This window comes from Elgaria multicarinata, chromosome 1 (assembly GCF_023053635.1).
Source record: "Elgaria multicarinata webbii isolate HBS135686 ecotype San Diego chromosome 1, rElgMul1.1.pri, whole genome shotgun sequence".
NCBI classification, from domain to species: domain Eukaryota; kingdom Metazoa; phylum Chordata; class Lepidosauria; order Squamata; family Anguidae; genus Elgaria; species Elgaria multicarinata.
Window position 1 is genome coordinate 23,499,751 of NC_086171.1, and position 20,293 is coordinate 23,520,043.

Genomic DNA, 20,293 nt, shown 5'->3' on the forward strand with positions numbered 1-20,293 from the left:
AACACTTTATATAAGGAATGCAATGTCCCTTTTAAAACAAGACATTAACATCCTCATTCCTTCTTCCACATCTAACTTTGACATCTTCCTTGTTATTCCAGATAGACTGTTTTTCAGCCAATTGTCTCTCTTTGTTGCTGTCTCTCTGTTATTAAAGGGTTAAGACAGGAGGGAGGAGATGTTGAGATGCCATTTCATGCAATTATTGATCCTAGCTAAGGTTGCAGGGGTGGGGGTGGGGGCAGTGAGAACTCTTTTCTTTCCAGTCTTGAGGAATACATCAACAAACATGTCTGGCTTACCCTATGTTCATGTAAGATGGATCATGAATAAGTTTTCAGGCTGAGCAGCTCCCCATCCTTCATAAACAGGCAAGAGGGGAAAGCTTTGACCATTGGTTATCAATCCCCCTTCCCCCATGAACCACTTGAGAATTGCTGGTTACACAGGTCCACTTAATGAACTTTTTTTGTTTATTCTCCAAATCAAAGTACAAACAACTCATATTTTAATAACTGTAATCCTGCCTTTAACAGTTTATCTGGTAAGATTTTATGGGGAAATTAGCAGACTGACTACAGTGCCATGTAATGAAAATCACAGGGTCTCGTTAGGCTGTTTGATAATCCAGCCCTAGTTAAAACCTTCTTTCTGTTGTCAGATAAAAAATAAATCAAGTGCAGGGCTTAAGTGCAGACTTTTTTTTTAAAAAAACTGTTCTGCAACATTTCTGCAGAGCACCTGAATGGTGTTTGTGGATAACCGGGTTGCTTAGGACCACAGTTTGAGAGCTGCTGCCTTAGATAGTGGAAAATGAAAATAGATGTAGGGAAAGGTGGAGGAGACAGGGTTGCATGTGCCAACGTACCTGCTTGAAGGCTGATCTTTGCCATTGAATCCTTTGTCGTTGTCAAGAGAGGGACGGTCTTCCATCTTACACCCTCACATCAGAAGTAGGAGAAGTTGCAGCCAGCTTAAAGGACAGAATGGCCATGAAATCTATTTTTCTACAAAGATTTTGTTTTGAATTCCTTGACCGTTTATCAAGTTAAAAGAAAAAGAAGGTTAATAATTCTTGACTCATTCTAGTTAATTATCCTGGCTCTCTACCAGGTTAAGCATCTCAGAGGTAGCCTGTTCCATAATCATTTAGAACAGCCTTCCTCAACCTAAGGCGCTCCAGATGTGTTTATTTATTTATTTATTTATTTATTTATCATATTTATACCCCGCTCCTCAGCCAAAAAAGGCTCTCAGAGCGGCTTACACTTAGTAAAAAAGACAGTCCCTGCCCTCAGGCTTACAGTCTAATAAAGACATGACACACAAGGAACAGGAGTTCAGGAGGGAGGGGGGGAGGGAGGAGAGAGAGTCCAACAGGAGCAGACCATGATGTTACTTCTGCCTGCTCCTGTCCCCTCGGTCTTTCTTCTTCCCCACAGGGCCAAGATGACAGTTTGCCCTGTGGGGGTGGGGGAAGAGTCCAACAGGAGCAGGCCATGATGTTTCTTCTGCCTGCTCCTGTCCCCTCGGTCCTTCTTCTTCCCCACAGGGCCAAGATGACAGTTTGCCCTGTGGGGGTGGGGGAAGAGTCCAACAGGAGCAGGCCCCGATGTTTCTTCTGCCTGCTCCTGTCCCCTCGGTCCTTCTTCTTCCCCACAGGGCCAAGATGACAGTTTGCCCTGTGGGGGTGGGGGAAGATCCAACAGGAGCAGGCCCCGATGTTTCTTCTGCCTGCTCCTGTCCCCTTGCTCTTTCTTCTTCCCCACAGGGCCAAGATGGCAGTTTGCCCTGTGGGGGTGGGGGAAGATCCAACAGGAGCAGGCCATGATGTTTCTTCTGCCTGCTCCTGTCCCCTTGTTCTTTCTTCTTCCCCACAGGGCCAAGATGGCAGTTTGCCCTGTGGGGTTGGGGGAAGATCCAACAGGAGCAGGCCATGATGTTTCTTCTGTTTTTTCCCAGCTGCTGGCTGGGCATTCTGGGAGATGCAGTGCAACACATCTGGAGCGCCCCAGGTTGAGGAAGGCTGATTTAGAATATTTGCTTGCTACTGTGTAATATGTTGCTGTATGTGTTAGATGTTGGCAAGTATGCAAGTCTTTGATTATACAATTCCAGTCAAAAGGTTTCCTCCAGTACTTAAAATTCAAACTATTAAAATGCAATACAAAATTCAGTGTGTGTGTGTGGTGGGAGGGGGAAGATAGATTCTCAGTTGTGTCTAGTCATCATGGAAAGGTGCCTACGCTTAGCTTCCTTACCCTCTGATTTCAGTTGCTAGCTAAAGAGGTGGTGGTGGGGAGAGGATTCTTAGCTTTTTAAAAAACTAGGTATCGGTAAAAGGATTTCAGTTTCCTGTAGCTAGGTGTGCCCTGAGTCTACATACGAACCACCATGTTGCAGGTTGTTTGAAGTCCGTCTTGATGTCTTAAAGCCTTGGGCTGGCATTGCTTCATCCACTACGCCATCATCATCATCATCATCATCATCATCATCATCATCATCATCTCCTTCACACATTCTTAGTGTAATCTTATGCAAATTTACCCAGAAGTAAATGGAACCCAGAGGAACATTTTTAGGTCTGCAGCCTTAGTATCCAATTTCTATTTTAGAATGAACTAGGGAGGAACAGGTCAGCACATTTCCGATTCATGTCAGTTTCACTGTGTTCATTCAGAAGTCCGTTCTGTCCTATTTATTTTATTTTATATTTATTTTATTTATTACATTGTATACTGCCCAACAGCCGAAGCTCTCTGGGCGGTTCACAAAAATTAAAACCATAATAACCAACAGGTTAAAAGCACAAATACAAAATACAGTATAAAAAGCACAACCAGGATGAAACCACGCTTTCCAAAAAAAAAAAAAAAGTCTGCACAAAACCTGTATTTAAATTCATATTTTTAAAATTATTTTATCTCCACACAATTCTAAAGTGCTTTATGCTAAAATATGGATTTTTAATGCACTTTCATGCATATTTTCAGTGGATGACTGCACTGTGAAGTTTAGAGAAGAGTGAAATTCGAAGGGTACTTATGTTCTGATAGTCCAAGAGGTGCGAATCAGACCACTTCACATCAGAATTTGCAAAGCTCAAATTCCTCAAGCATTCTTCCTTCCTTACCTTGTCTGCTCTTTTTAAAAAAATCACCCCATAATTATATTTAAAGATGAAAATCAATTTTGTGATTGCTCTTATTTTACCCATGAAAGTATAACCTCTGTGTACCTTGCTTCCACATTGAGATATGCAGCATTTGGCTATTAAGAGGAGGTGCCATTTTTATTGTTTTCTGTTTTTATCTAAACTCATTATTATGAAATCCTGCTGCCTTGGGCTTTTCCGTTATTAAACTGGAAATTGCAACATGGGTACAGATTTAGTCAGAGAACTCTTCTGAAGAAAGCATAATAGTATCAACCTCCCCCCCACCGAAAGACATGCTCGATATGTGAGCTTCCATGTACTCTGCCAAAAGAAGCATCTTTTTTTTCCTTGTTGGAAATGCTGATTTCTTAGTGATCTGTTGGTAGTGGTCTCTAGAGTCATGCAGATTTGATTTATTTCTCCCTGTAAGTGGATATTAATGCTGAGCATTGCACAGGTGTTGGAGAGGAATGTTGCTGAGCTTCCTCTGAAAGGGTTTTATTACATTGGCAGTTTTCCTAAATAAACCAAGGAGGGAGGGAAGAGGGGCAGCTCTGTCCTGGATTTGTACATGGCTGCAGTGAAGTCTTCAGCCGGTTTGTACAAATTGGTGTGAAACAACTTGTCATGATTCTTCATTATTTAGCATTTTTAATGTAAAAAGAATTCATATGATAATGACAATGTTGATCATATGGTAATATATTTTCTTATGACTGAAGAGTTGCTCTTTCTGCCTTTTAATAACTCATATGAGATTGGGAGGGCAGATCACCTGCAGTTTATGCTCCATTCCAGCTATCACTGTTTCTAAGTTACTAGGAGAAACCATTTCTACTGTTAGCTCTGTCAAATCCCAGATGTCTGCTTAGCAGAAACGTGATATTGTAGATCTGCATATTTTTTTAGAACTATGGGCAACACTTTTGCCACTCTTTGATTAAAATGTGGTAAAACTGCTGAGATCCAGATTTCTCTGTCCCATATCCAGCTTGCCAGCTGTCAGAGTTGGCAGGTTTCTAGAAGAACTCAATTAACTTGAACCAAACTGATGTGCCACTTCTGTAAACAATGCGAGCTGTCAGTGAACAATTGGCTCACTTGGTAGCTAAGCAGAGCAAGACAATGAAAGAAACCCTGCCATTTGAATAGCGTGACCTTGTTACTTTCAGGGCCATTGAGGACTCTGGAGAAATAGAGAGCGGCTTGTACAATTGACCAAAGCAGTGAGTGTCGCCTTCATTCATTATTTACGACTTAAAAACCTGAGAGAGAACTCTCAGGCTGCGCTGAGAAAAATGGTTGATTTCTTTTGGCTCAGTAGGTGTTGCAGCTGGTTTAACTGTTTACTCTTCCTGATGCCGTCATGGAAAAATGGTGTTTGCCTTTTTTGCTTCATTTAATACAGGTTGTCCTTCCAACTTTTATTTTGGAGAAGAGGTCCCTGCTGGAAATGTATGCAGACTTCTTGGCCCATCCAGACATGCTGTTGTCAGTCGCATCTGGAACCACTCCTGAGGAGAGAATAATTTACTTTGTGGAGTATTACTTAACATCATTTCATGAAGGCCGAAAAGGAGCTGTAGCCAAGAAGCCCTACAACCCAATAATTGGAGAAACTTTTCACTGCTCTTGGGACGTGCCTAAAGACCGAGTGAATCCATTGAGAACTCACAATGCCTCTTCAAGTATTAAAACCAAGACTGTACCTGAATGCTATAAGCTGAGGTTTGTAGCCGAACAAGTATCCCATCACCCACCAGTATCTTGCTTTTACTGTGAGTGCAAGGAGAAGATGTGTGCAAATGTTCATGTATGGACCAAGAGCAAGTTCATGGGGATGTCTGTAGGTGTTTCTATGGTAGGTGAAGGTAAGACATGCCACAAAGATAATATATTTTATAGTATTGCTTATCAAACAATTTCAGAAAGCCTTGAGGAGAAGTTCAAAAACAAATCACCCTTCCCAAATGTAGTGGGTGCAGGATCAGCAAAACACTTGATGTACTTTCCAGCCTCTGAACAGTAAAACAAAATGGTGGAAATGCATCTTATGTAAAAGGCATTAAGGGAATGGAGTCAAACAATTAAACATGTGGTCTGAAAAAGAAAAAATGCTTGGGCTGGTAAGCAGTTGTTTATGGTTGTGCTTTTATTAATTCATACACATTCAATGGATGAGAGAGAACATTTGGCTGTTCTGTGTAGATCTTTTAATTTGTATTATAATATGTTTAGTATGTACTTGAAACAACAAATACATTCAATGCCATGATAAAGAAAATAGGTTTAAAGGTATTGCATTAAGCAGTTATATAGTCATTTAACATACAGAGAGTTAGAGGATTGCCCCCCCCTTTCATTCAAAAAAGAAGAAGTGCAGAGCAGTGTTTGGCTGGTTTTTATAAGGTTATACTTGGGGCTTTTATCTGTGTGTAAGTAAAAGTTATAGGATGGATATGCCCCCACCCCAGTGCACTGTATTTGGATGTCATGCCAATCTGTGCTACAGCACGGGGAATAATGCAAATGGTGGGTGCATGACACAGCATGTACAGGGAGGCAGGGGAGCAACCGTGATCGTTGCTTCCCTCACTATGGCCATCCGAACTTATCCAGAGAAAGGCAGTTATAATTTATTGTCCAAAGATTTGTGTTCCCTCCATTTGAAACCTACACAGAGTCGCTGGTCCATCTAGCCCAGTTTTGTTTATTCTCCAAGGTCTTGCTCAACACTCTGAGATCTAGCGATGCTAGGAGTTTAACCCAGTATCTTTATGTGTGTACTAAACTATGCTCCCCCCTCCCAGCTGCATTTGCATCCTGCAGTTATTTGGCTATGTCTGATGTTTCCCGTTCAATGGTTCCGGCCCACAGGTTGGATCCAGGATCTGCCTTCTGCAAGAGAACAAAATAATTTGTGGAAGGAAGGGCTCCACTTGCACCCACCCAATTTTTTGGGACCTCCTCCCCACACACCACAACTCACCTCATTCAGCAGAGTCTCCTGACTCTCTGGGTAGCATTTTCAGGGGGCTGGAGGGACTGCCATGGGAAGGAGGGGCAGAGAAGTCCACTTCCACCAGTGCAGTTGATCCAGTGTAAATCTGGATCCAACCCCATATCTTTTATCATTCTGAAAGACTTGTTATGAGAGTATCAAGAATTAAGGATTGTAGGTATATGATGGGTTAATTTGCAACTGCTTCTACCCCAAGAGAGGGAGTATATGCATGTTTGCTAAAGGGAAAGAAATACTGATTGGATGTTAAATGAAGCCAAAATTGTTAAATTTTTTAGCACAGACTTTCTCCTGTCTTGTCTCGTGCTGAGCCTCAATGAATTTCATGCTGGGGGAATGCAAGACAAAGAGAAGGGGTTTTCCTTCTCTTTACCCTCTCTTTCCATCCATGCTTTTTGGCCCAGGGGAAGTGCCCACCTCAAGCAGAGGAGTTGCAGCAGAGTTCCTAGATCTGGATATAAGTCACTGGCTCTGAGTCAGTTTCTGCCACTTCTCTCTCCCACCAATTCGAACTGGGAATTGTCCAGGGTGGAAATGAAGGGCTGCCATTGGGAAGAAGGAACTGTGTTATGAACATGCATGCTACATGGCTTGAATGCCATCCTCTGAAGCCCGTACCTTTGCATCTACGGTCCTTTCAAGCAGCAAGGGGGGGGGGGAAATCCCCCCGCTGGTATAAACAATCCTAATTAGAACCGTTCTCCTCACAGATTAAAGGATCCATTTTTGTGATGATGGTGTAGAATTTTGGATGTTCATCTCCAAAACTGAAGGGAAATCAGTGGCAGCCACAACTCTTAGCTGCAGCGGTTGAGGGCTACACCTGTGGTCCAGCTCTGCAGCTATTTATTTATTAGTAATATTTATGTGCTGCTTAATATAATAAAATCTGCAAACAGTGCACATATAAATATTGAAAAACACATCCAGATTTTTAAACATCCATGTTTTTAAACACATTAAAAACATTCCAACTACAATAGCAATACAAAACAATATAAGGAACAGTAAGGTGGAGCAGTATATGATTAATTGCAATTAATTATAAGCCAGAGAAAGCTTGAGCGAACAATTCTATTTTCAGGAAGTGTTTGAAACATAATACATTTTCTGCCTCCTGAACTGAATGGGGAAAGTTTTCCAGTGAGTGGGCACCACCACCAAGAAGGCCTAACTTTGAGTTACTATGTGGCCACATTCTGTTGGTTGTGGAACAACTAGCAAGGCCTCCTCTGAAGATCTAAAGGCCAGCTGAGTAGATATAGCTAAGGTGGTCTGCTAGATATCCTGATCCCAATGTTTTTAGGGCTTTCTATGTCAATAACGTGACCCAGTAGCTAATAGGCAGTGAGTGCAGTTATTTTAACACAGGTTATGTGAACATAGCTAGGTGCCCCAGTGAGCACCCTAGTTGCTGAATTTTGCACTAACTGAAGCTTCCAAACTTCAAGCTTCCAAGCTTCCAAAGGGCAGACAACCCCCCCCCCCCCAAATGCAGAGTGCATTTCAGTAGTCTACCAGTGCATGGATGACTTGGCTAGGCTGTCACTACCCCAAAATGGGTGTAGTTGAAGCACCAACCAAAGTTGGTAATGTGTGCTCTGGACCACTGAGGTGACCTGGGCATCCAATGACAAAGATGGTTCCAGGAACGCCCCCAAACTATGCACCTGTTCCTTCAAAGTGAGTGCAATCCCGCCCAGAACAGACTGTCAGGTATAGGGGTTCTGCAAAGTCTTGCAGGTTGTAGGTAGATTTAATTAGAACTAGTTTGGAATGTCATAATCTAAGTGGGCTTATCTCCGTCAGGGTTCTCAGGGGAAGTATAGAAGAGAGTAGTTTCGTCCCCACCTCCCTTGGCCTTGTGGCTGTAAGACTTCTGTGGGAAACTGATAGAGTGTTTAGAAAGAGGGGGTCTTGTTGAAGGAGTCACTCAGATTGTAGTGTCATCTTGGTGGGCTGAGCAGTGCCACCCTATTTGGACACAGGGATGATTTTACAGGCCAGAGCCCCTGTCAAGTGGTTTTGAACAGACCCACACCTCCCTTTATAAACTGGAGCAAAGGCAAGGAGACTTTGCTAGAATCATCTTTCGACTCATGGTCTGAAATCCCTCCCTGTTTGGATCCATCACTGTTTGGGACTTTGAAAGCACTCTGCACATGGACTCTTTCCTATTTGGACTTTGGGTTTCTAAGGACTGTGCCATGAAAAGTACTGTGAGATTTTTCATAGACTGGATTGTGTGTTTGTGGTCAACTCAGCGTCATGGCAGGCTGGGACTGACTATTGGACTTTTCCTCTGCCAGACTCAGATGGCAGGGAGTTCCTGGTGCTAAAGTACGTGCACGGGAGTTCTTGTGCCTGGAATTTTTACCCAATCTGTGATCTTGTTTAGGCTTTGGCCATGTTCTCTGAGTTACTAACGTGAAGCCACATTTGGACTAGCTCCCTTGGGATGGTTTGTTAAGCCTTTCAAGATTTCCCCATTGTGATTGCCTGAAGGGTCATATCAGGAACCTTTCCCCTCTCTTGGTTGGGTTTGGAACCCATTTTTGGAACCGTTGAGAAGACAACTGGGAAACCAGGTTGTTATTGTAGTGAGTAGCATTTTGACTGTATGTTACCTTGGAGCCTAAAGCTTTCTGACCATCAATCAGCTTTAAGTATTTTTGAAGTGCGTAACCATTAAGCTTTTCAATGTGAGATTTCCCTGAATAAAAGAAGTCTCACTGATTGGGTGTCCCATGTCAGTTTGCCAGCACATGTGAATGCTGGAGGGAATGGGAATCCACAACACAGACAAGCAGCCCAGTTCCTGCACATGGGAACTGCTTACTCAGAGTGTCTCTGTCTTATCAGGATTCAGCTTCAGCTTATTAACTTTCATCCAAGCCATAACTGCATCAAGGCACCAGTTCAGGATGTGCGCAACCTCTCCTGGTTCAGATGTGAACCGCCCAGAAAGCTCCGGCTATTGGGCGGTATAAAAATGTAATAAATAAATAAATAAATAAATAAATGTATGTCACAGAGAAACAGAGCAGTGTGTCATGAGCATACCCATGACACCTTGCCTCCAAATCTCCTAATGACCATGTTCATTAGTAGCAGGAGAGTAGCATAAATGTGCTGCCCTTGGTCTTGGATTTAAAACTGTTTGTGATCTCTGTAGCATGCATGATACATTTTTTATGTTTAGATATTGATATATGAATATAAATGGAATGCTGTCTAAAGTTTCTAATCATGAGCATTCATGTGATGGTAGAATTCCATCATAGGATTATGTGTGTGATGCTTTGCAATTATTTTTATTCTCCAGATCAATGTAGCTGCTGTTTTTTGTAGTCATGTGACTGAATACAGCCTAGTGGGTACCCATGTGATTGAAAAATAGAGATGTGGGAAGATCATCTCTTGGAGGAAACCTCTCAAGGCTGTTGGCATCCCCTGGACTGTTCTTTGCATCCTCCTTACAGAATAAAAAGCAAGGATGGGCAACTTGTAGCCTTCCAGATATTTGGACCAACAACTCCCATGAACCACCATCTTTGGCTATACTGGCTAGGGCTGATGGGAGCTGTAGACTAAAATATCTGGAGGGACACAAGTTGCCCCTCCCTGATCAAAAGAGAGTGTTAATCCCTGACCCCAATGGCTTTTTAGTCAGTTGAACTTGTATGGACCTAGTATCTGCAGAAAAAGTGTTGCTCAGAGTGTGAGATAAAAGGGGGAAGAAAACATAATGTTTAGCAGGGTAGTCTGTGACCTTGTTTGCATGCTCACCACAGATAATGGACACCAGTTTGCCAATTCAGGAACCCACCACCACGGCTTCTTGTGTTGTCTGAACCTGGCAAGGGTGATTGTTGGAGTGGTTAACAAACCACCCCACAACAGGCCATGGGTTCGTTAACCATCCCAACAAGCCGCCCTTGCTGGGTTTGGACAACATGAGAAGCCACAACCGGCAAGGGTAATTATGCAGATCAGTTGGCATGCACAGGCTGGTTAACAAGTAACCATCGCTCCTTAACTACCTGGTGATTGTGAGAACTGAGCTGTGTAACAGATGCATTAGTGGGAAGTTGTCTCGTCTTGTTTAAACAGTAACTGTAATTCTGATCTGCTTGAGACTTTCTGGTGGAAGGGAAATTGAAAGCATTCATTTGTGCCCTTATATTTTTAATTCCCAGAATCAAAGGATGCCATCAGTAATTAACAGTCTATCTTGGGCTGCATTTTTGTGGTAAATGTATTTATCAATTCATTGTTAGCCCTATTTGTAGCTAACTGTAATTGGTGGTGAATAAGGTACTTGATGACTGCTAAATGTTGGCTTGAGGGATAGGCCAGTGCTTTGGCAGGCTGGTGGCAGTGCTACCAACTTGCTATATGCAAGCTAGGTGACGTCTGACATTTGATTTAATCTAAGCAAATAGATAATGTTCATGTTGTAACTTTAATCACACTAGGATACTTATTCAAAGTTGACAAAGTAGGAAGGGGAATAAATTTTACCAGATGTTAAAGGGAGGAGCTTGGAAGTTGGGCAATTTCTTTCTATCCATCTATCAGTCCTCTCCTCTCTGGGGCGAAAGACAAAAGAGCTACTTTGCTTGAAGTGTGCAAAGTTTCTGTAGGTTACAGTTCGGAGACTGGTTTGGATCTCTTGAACTGATTTATGAGTCATTATCTCGTTTGATTAATGACATGGCTTTTATATTAATTTGTCCAGGCACTAAGGATTCCACAACGGGACAGTTGCAAAAAATGCATCTTATGCTTCGTAACAGTTGGTCAAATGTCATCATCATCACAGCAGTCTTTGCATCCCTTCCCGCCGAAGGAAACTAAAAGAAATATGACTTACTCTAAAGATTAATATTTCACCAGGTGTTTAATACTTTAGCATAATATAAAAGGTGTCCACTCTTCTAGAAAACCTGTGGGCTAATTCTCAATGCTAAAAGTGCTTTTCTGTTTCCACCTCCATCCACAGGCATTCTTTATCTAACGGAGCATGCGGAGGAATATGTATTCACGCTACCTTGTGCCTATGCGCGCTCTATACTTACCATTCCTTGGGTGGAGCTTGGAGGTAAAGTCAACATTCACTGTGCCAAGACTGGCTACTCTGCTGCGGTCACATTCCACACCAAGCCTTTCTATGGAGGAAAAGTACACAGGTACCAAACCCGCTCTTTTGCCCCCTCTCTTTCTTTCAGAAGGCTTCCCCAACCAGGTACCCTCAAACATGTTGGATTACAACTGCCAGCATCCCCCGCAGGCAGATGGAGGGCACCAGGTTGGGGAAAGCTGCTTTAGATTGTTCTGTTAAAATGCCAAGACAAGCAACATTAACTGGCAAAGTGCTTACCATTTTCACTTCTATGGCCCTGTTCAGACAACACGCTAAACCATGCGGCTTAACTACAAAATGGTTAATGGAATACGCATTCCGTTAACCATTTTGTGGTTAAGCTGCATGGTTTACCGTGTTGTCTGAATGGGGCCTATAGCTGCCAGTGATTTCAAACTATATTTGTAAGCCTTATCCTCTGTGCATTCACAACACCATGTGATAGGGCTTGCTGCTGTTGCAGAGACACCATTTGGCCACAGCACTCAGGAAGTAAAACTGGACAGGAATGTGAGGAGCTTGTATCATGTTATCTACTGAGCCATACTAGCTTAGCATGGTGTATGACATGTGTAACTTTGGGTTCAGACAACTGGGAAGTCTTTTAGTTGAAATGAAAGGGAATTATGCAGGAGCCAGGTACTTCTAATTGAGCTTGTGCAGGAGAATGTCCTGGCAGATTATACCTAAAAAAAATTTAAAAGCATATCCAGACTAATCTTGACTTGCAATATTGACAACGTTCTGTACTTAATACAGAAGCAATGAAATATTGCTTCTGTATTAGTTTTTAAATGAAATGCTGAGATTCATTGAATGTAGGAGAGAGCAAATCATACAGTTTTGGTCAAAACGTATTGAATGTAGTGTCATGAATGTGCTGCACTCCAGAAATGTTTCTGAAATATTGTTTAAAAACAGCAAAAATATTTTTGCAGGAAAAACAGTGCTTTAAAATGGCTTTCCTTTGTGAGTGTCATTATGGTAGAAATGTTAATAGTGTATGGATATTAGTCTTTGTTGCCATAATTTGCATATTAATCTCCATTTTTTTTTATTTGAATCAGGGTTACAGCAGAGGTGAAGCATAATCCAACCAATACCATAGTGTGCAAGGCACAAGGGGAGTGGAATGGCACACTGGAATTTACATACAGCAGTGGAGAAACCAAAATAATTGACACCACCAAATTACCCATAATCCGCAAGAAGATCAGACCAATAGCTAAACAAGGCTCATTTGAATCAAGGTGAGTGCTTTTGTGAATCCATCGCCTCTAGCTGCAATTAAGAGAAGAAATAGCCATCTAAGTGCTATGTCTGAACTGCAGACTAGATAGGCCCTGGATCTGATCCAGTATGGCACTTCTTGGTCTTTTTTATGTTCAGCACTCATTCTTGTTTTGAGATTAGAGGTGTTTTAAACAGTAGCATGACTCCCTTGCTTTTCTAAGGATGCTTCCAAGTACATGATTTTGTCAAATGACAGCTTTACTGAATCAGCATGTCAAAAACCCATCATCTGCATGGGGACTACTCCACTCACTGTGCTAACAATTGCTGTCCAGAGGTTTTGGATAGTTCACAGCTGCCTTCCTGTGGATGTTTCTGTTTGTTTGTTTATGAAGTGTTTATCAATACAATACAAGGCCCAAAACAAGCAAGCAGAAAAATATATAAAAGGGATATCAAAAGAGAAATGTCTGTTAATATATCTAAAGTAAATTCATGGTAGAAAATGTCAATAGATTCTCCTATGGGCTGGCAAGAAAGCATGGATTTCATTTAGATCCAGGTTCTTTCTTGAGATGGGCTCCACTTATGGAATATGTCTCTGCCTGATTTTGGGGATACCTCCTCTCCCTTCTATGTAGCATTTTCAGGGTTCTGTGGGAAGGAGAGCCAGGGAAATCCACTTACACCAGTGTGCTTGATCCAACCCTTGGTTTGGATCCAGACTAAGTTAATCATACATTAGTCCCATTGAATTCAATAAGATGTTAGGGCTGTCCATCATGGGGAAATACGGCCCCTTTGTTTATACTAGTGTATGCACAAAGGTCCGCATAGTTAAAGCAATGGTATTCCCCGTAGTAACCTATGGCTGCGAGAGCTGGACCATAAGGAAAGCTGAGCGAAGGAAGATAGATGCTTTTGAACTGTGGTGTTGGAGGAAAATTCTGAGAGTGCCGTGGACTGCAAGAAGATCAAGCTAGTCCATACTCCAGGAAATAAAGCCAGACTGCTCACTTGAGGGAATGGTATTAAAGGCAAAACTGAAGTACTTTGGCCACATAATGAGAAGACAGGATACCCTGGAGAAGAGGCTGATGCTAGGGAAAGTGGAAGGCAAAAGGAAGAGGGGCCGACCAAGGGCAAGATGGATGGATGATATTCTGGAGGTGACAGACTTGACCTTGGGGGAGCTGGGGGTGGCGACGGCCGACAGAAAGCTCTGGCATGGGCTGGTCCACGAATAAACAACATGAACAAATTGGGACCAGGATACTTGAGAGATAACCTTCTCCCTTATCAGCCTGCCTCATCACTGAAGTCACCAGATGGGTTGCCCCTGGTGGTTCTGCATTTAGCTATTGCCCACCTGGAGTCCACCTGGAGTAGAGTCTTCAGTGTGGTGGCCCCCTTTCTGTGGAACTTCCTGCCTCTGGAGGTCACACAGGCACTGACGTATGTTTTAACGTCTGCTGAAGTTATCTTTATTTCAAAAACCTTTCCTCTATTGACTAGCCACAGTTTTTATTGGTATTCTGTTTTTAAAAACTTTTAATATGGTGTTTTATTCTTATCTTTTATTATTCACTGCTCTTGAATCTGTTTAGAAGTGGAGTTGCATATAAATACATTAAGTAAATATAATGCTAAGGCCTGTGGCTGATGCAAATAAAGGAATCTCTCTCATTAAGTAAATAAAGAATTCTCTCTCCGCTATCTGATCTGCTAAACAGGCACCTGTGGCAACATGTCACCAATGCTCTGAAAGAAGGCAACATTGGTATAGCAACAGACCACAAGCGCTTCCTTGAGGAGAGGCAGCGAGCAGAGGAGAGGCAGCGGGCAACTAGCAATAAACCCTGGAAACCAAAATATTTCATCAAGGAGGTAAAGGGAACCATGCTAGGTGGCAGATGACAAAAAACAGTTCCCAGTTTTCAATTACCATGACAAGCTTCTGCACTTAGATATCTTTAGGGTCACTCCAGCTTGTGGTTTTGAAGATTTTTCTTAGATGTAGAATATAACTATTAACAAAATGCTTGCATATTGACTAGTACTGTATGGATAAAGATGTTGCGATTTAGAAGAAAGAGACGTTGCATTTAGTAGCACTGTAACTGCTGCATATTTTGATGAACTGTTTGGGTGAATGTTCAGGTTGATATTAGTTTTGGTAGGGAATGATTTTTATTAAACAAAGGTAAAATGGAGGAGAGGACAGGATAAGGCCACATGGGACCCACTAGCTGTCTGTCACCACAATAAAGGATATTTTGTTACAATTTTTTTATAGGAAGACTTATATTCTGTGTACATCTATTAAATGCTAGGAACCATTGCAAAGTGGAAGTAATAAACTTGGAGCAGAATGTGCATTGTTCATTCCCCCTCCCTTTCCTTTTTTGGGGGGGATGCTTTCGAGTTTAATCATTTTCTACTGTCTAGAAACAGTGCTAATGTTCTGCAGTGATATATCTATTTAATGGCTAACACATATTGCTGGAAACCTTTCAGATGAATATTCTTCCTTTGCATTGAGATTGAATGTTTAGGATAAGGTGAGAGGATGAGCAGTTTTGCCCATGAGAAGCAATTAGACTATGGGCAGAATACTAGAAGGGTCAAGATGATAGCTTGGATCCATACTTAGTCATACTCAAAGTAGACCCATTGAAATCAAAGGGGCTTAAATTAGTTATGACTAAACTTCCATTTATTTCAGTGAGTCTACTCAGAGGGACAAAACAGACATTTTTACTCTAGAGTAAGCATAGCACCCCAGATTGGATTGAGACCCTAGTGTTGAGATGGGGGGGTTAAGATCTGGATTGGGGGGCCTACACCTATTTTAGTGTAAAAATGAAAACAAATGAAAACAAAACGTAGCTTCTAGATACAGATTTAAAGTAATGTCTGTTTTGGCCCTAAGTATGGGCTAGTTAGCACATCACAGTGGCAAATCAATGGTTAATTAACCCACAATTTATGGGGACATGCGAGCTGCTTCTGCTTTGAATAAACAACCTATGAATGGGGTGTTCATAAATTGTATATTCACACTGGAAACTGCTCAGATCCTGGGAGATCATAGGTTAATTAATTTCTGATTTGCCACGGTGACATGCAAACCAGCGCATACTTATGGCCAAAACAAGCATTATTTTAAATCTGTATCTAGAAGATACATTTTTAACTCACCCGTGATTTGCTGCCATGATGTGTGAACCAGGTCTGTGACTGAGATTCTGTAGTGGAGAAGTTTCCTCACAGAGGTGTTCTAGTAGGATTTTTTTCTTCTGCTACTGAGGTATTCTAAAAAGCAGATTGCTGTATGTATTAATAAATAACAGCAAAAGAGCACAATGTGTGCAGCTGCAGCTTTCCTTTAAAACTTTCTCTATGGGAGATCCCTGTTTCAAAGAGGCGAGGGGATGGATCCAGATCTAGACACAGTTAAAGATTGGTATCAGTGGGTTTACTCTAAATCTGTGTTGGCCAAAACTGCTTTTAGACTGAGGAGTGCTGAGAGAATGTCAAAGGAAGTATTTTCTGGGTGCATGGCACCCTTGCCATCATGTTAATTGCTAGCTTGGGATCATGGTCTTGGAATCCAGCTTGTTAGACTTTTAATGAAATCTTTAATTTGTTTTTAGTAATAAGATATACATCAATAAAGTAAGACTTATTTGCCATATCTTTGATTTCTTTCTTTACAGGGTGATGGATGGATATACTTCGATCCCCTCTGGAAGACTCATTGATAAGCGCACCTGGACTCATAAGCCCATTTTCTAGAGGCATTAAAAAGATGCACTATTTAAATTTCAGGTGTGATTAAGTCTTGCTATAAATTAAAGCTGCGTACTGTGAATAATGCAGCTCAGAATAGCTAAAAGCTCAAGTTTATTGAAGAGCCATTTTGCGTGCATATATTACACATGCACAGTTCTTACTGTGGATTTATTATATAGAAGTCTATTATATATACACACAGACAATTAAGGATTTGATCTTTTGCACTCAAGTCAATGTGTACCACATTGCTTGCAGGATCAGGCTTCACATTGGTAATTAACACTTTTTTAGTATTATTAATTGAAGTTTTCTATTTTTCACATTGCCAAAAAAGTTTTGCACTTAAAACCACTTGACACTGACAGCTGTTTCATGGTCAAGCCCGTGACTTAAATGACTTGCTTTATTTGACACAGGAATGATATTTTCTTTGGGTATCCAAAAGCATGTATCTGTCTCTGATTCATGCTCCAGCACTCGTTCCTGGCTTGTTGTAGGATGTAAGAAATATCTAAGCAGCCTTGTTCTTCTATAACCCCCATTTTTCCAACAGTATGTTTTGCGTGCCCATTTGTCATTCTTTTGTTCCTTCGATATTTAGTTCTTTTGGCAAGTCATTTGCCAGTGGATACATCAAAGGCTTCTGCAATACCATGTTTTATAGACCATTAATTGTTCTTTCAATCACAAGTAATCCTGGCTTGCTTATATGTACTATTCCTTTGGCTACACTAATTGCTTTGATAGTGAGCCCATATATACAGAGCATATGTTCAGCCTATTAAGAAATTACCAGTTCTACAATAAAAAATAAACGTAGCCGCTGAGGCTAATATTCTTATGGTAAAGGCTTTAGGAAGTGTAAAAGAGACACTCTAACATGTTGAGTGATATTTTAAGTAGAGTCAGAGATTTACTATGGAATAGTTTTGGGGGGCCCTAATTGGATTTTTCAAATACTGCTTATCAGCTGTTTGGGAGAAGAGAATGGACAAGGAAATCAAGCTCTGTGTTCCCTATCAACTTATTAGTGATATTTAAAGTAGGCCCAGCTCCTGGGCTGGACTGGGGAATTGTGTATGCAGCAGCTGGGTGGCATGCATGACTTCCCCATCCACCTAGAGAGGTGCATGACGCAGCTGTGTCAAGGTTTGAAGATTCTTGAATGTCTCTAAGCTCTAGATGGTTCAAGAAGTTGACACTAAGCATTTAGTCTGTATCTCTCTCTGTGGTTTTAATACGTTGACCTATTCATAAATGGGACCAGGATGTATGAATAACCCTACTACGAGGGGACTGCAAAATCCATGTCACTGTAGGAAAAGGCCACGTAAATCTACTATGAAATTGACATTTTATAAAGTTAAGATGGCTAAATCCCTAGTTGCGCTTCAGTGTAGCTGTATGTCTGCTCATAATTCTTAAGTGGCAAAATAGGTTTAATTTGAATTTAATGTATCAGTGTAGAATGTTTTCTGCTCAGTCATTAAAATCATCTTTACAGTGCCCCTTTAAACATTCTATGTATTAGTTTTGAATACTGAACTTTACATTGTATCATTTTTTGTGCCTTGTCTGCTTGAATTCACTACTTGCATCTTGTATATAACAAGGGAAGATATACTTGTTATGGTTTTAACATTTTCTTCAGCAGAAATCTAAGGTGGCAGTCCAGACTATACACATTCGTCTATATAAAAGGATGTATTACAAAGTTAGCATTATCATTGCTTTAACTCTTTATTTAAAGAGCATCAACACTCACCTGAATACCTAGTGATCAAGCCCCACACTTTGCCCTACTTATTGTATACTTGTCTCAGCATATGAAAACCCATTGTATTTATAAAAGAAGACTTTTCTTAAATGTGTTTAAACCCTATTTTAAAGGAAATAAAACTGTGCATCCTCAATGTAATGTATAGAAATCTTGTTTTTAAAAGGAAAGCTTTTTTAGATGATTTTCTCTTATCAAATATTATGTATGAATGGACTCCAGTAGCTGGAGACCTAATTTGCACTGCTTGTATAAACTGAATTTTTTAAAGGTTGGCCTGGTAAAGAACTGATAAACCATAGCAAATTACCAAATACTTGAGTAGTCATCTGAAATAACAAAATACCACCTCTCTGTATTGTATTTTGCTCATTCACCAAAGAAGTGGTTACATTCTTAGATAACATCAATTATATAAATTCAAATCTCTCTCTCAAGTCCAGGATTGCATATTCCTTTGCTGCTTTGATAGTGGTTATCAGTGTTACAAGAGGTAGCTACACTTGAATGAACACTTTACAATTCTGGTGTATTAAGAGTCCTTTTTCACATGGTCACTCTACAATGCATGATAAAAAAACACCATTCATGTTCTGGCAAATATCTTGCTTTCTTAATGTTATCCGTTCAACACTTGTTGCTACTATTTAAATATGCTAGTGTTTATTTCCCAAGACTAACAGGCCCAGGTTCACATTTGGATGATAATCGTAATAATCAACAACAGATTTCTAAGAGGAAGCCATCATGAGATCATTTCTTTCCAATTTAAATCCTGCTCCTTATAACACATTATTTGGGGATATGAAGAAACATGCCTTATTTGTAGGTCATTTCATGTTTGTCTTGCACCTATAATTGAATATTTCTTTTCAGTGTAGATACTGTACACTTTAAATTGTAATGTAAATTTCGATGTACTTCCAATTAACCTTTGTGCACAGCTGTAGGACCTATGCAAAGTTTTCTTAAATAAGAGCTGTTCATAAACAGGTTTGTACTTATTTGTTAAGATCCAATTCTCTGGCAGTCACTCCAGCCTTTCTTTCATGATTTGTGAACTAAAATCACAAACTGAAAACAATAAATTTTATTTGAATTTATTGGGTTTGATGCAATGTCTGTTCAACTCTTCACTGCTTTATAGCAGACAACTACAGTTGTGTTTCCAAAGTTCTGATACTACCCACAATTCAATCAGCATGCTTTGATATTATCAAACCTTGATTTCAGTAGGCTGTGCATTAATGAGACCTTTTTTGGGGGGGGCGGCGGTGCTTATCTGTAAGTTATGTAAAATGTACTTACTGATAGCAAGTAGAGCACTGGTCTTCCTTCCCCCTTTATCTCAAGGATGGGAAACTTCAGCCTGCATGTAGCCATTGGAGGCAGCCTGCCACGATTGACTGCCACCTAATTTCCCCCACAGCACTGCTGATGCCTCCAGCCAATTCTGCTGGGAAACAGAGCACTCAGGGATTGCACTCCTTGTCCACCGTTTCCAGCAATCGTGTGAATGGATCTGGTGGTGGTGTGTGTATGTCTGTGTGTGTCATGGCCTGACCCAGCAGCACTGTCCACTTGTGTTGCCCCTGAATGGTTCCACAGGAGCCATGCAATCTCCAGCTCCAAAAAGATTGCCTGCCCCTGCACTTGTGGGTCACAGCTTGTCCTAAGAAAGATGAGTTGCACCAGCGGCACTGCTGCCATACAAATATATTTTGTAAAATTGCATCTTTGGGCTAAAAGTGGGCCCTAGATCTGAAAAGGTTGAAGATTACTGAAGTATAGCAGGCTGGTGTAGATGAAACTATTGTGGTTTAAGCACTGGCAGGAGCCTCCCATGACTACAATCTCTCCTATACTAGTTTGTCATTCTGTGACTGTTAACCTTCACTATTTCAGGAGCAAGTTTTGGGAATTGTTAACCTGGTTAATGATGAGTAGAGGTGGTGGTGAAAGAAGTTACCTTAGCCAACCTCTTTTTGATAAAGTTTGGACTAAACTGCTTCTAATCTCCAGAGTGGTTGTGGGCCAATTTCTATTGTTTGCCCCAGAGACTTATGGATCCTGATGTCTTGGGGTAGGCGGTTTCAGGCTTGGCAGGCAGTCTTGCCAAGGCCTTGGTTGATACCTGGAATTGGGAGATGAATAGGACTG

The 20,293-nt window shown here is 41.1% G+C and overlaps 1 protein-coding gene across 2 annotated transcripts in view; it reads left to right on the forward strand.

Moving 5' to 3' along the window:
• The window catches only part of OSBPL10 (oxysterol binding protein like 10), an 86,183-nt gene extending 67,347 nt beyond the window's left edge, over positions 1-18,836 (forward strand). For both annotated transcript variants that reach the window (XM_063124975.1, XM_063124986.1), the window contains 5 exons: positions 4,566-5,028; positions 11,185-11,371; positions 12,393-12,575; positions 14,292-14,445; positions 16,278-18,836. In XM_063124975.1, coding sequence (XP_062981045.1) covers positions 4,566-5,028; positions 11,185-11,371; positions 12,393-12,575; positions 14,292-14,445; positions 16,278-16,322 — 1,032 coding nt within the window. In that variant the 3' untranslated portion in view covers positions 16,323-18,836. The remainder of the gene's footprint in view (positions 1-4,565; positions 5,029-11,184; positions 11,372-12,392; positions 12,576-14,291; positions 14,446-16,277) is intronic.
• Positions 18,837-20,293: the final 1,457 nt, after the last annotated feature.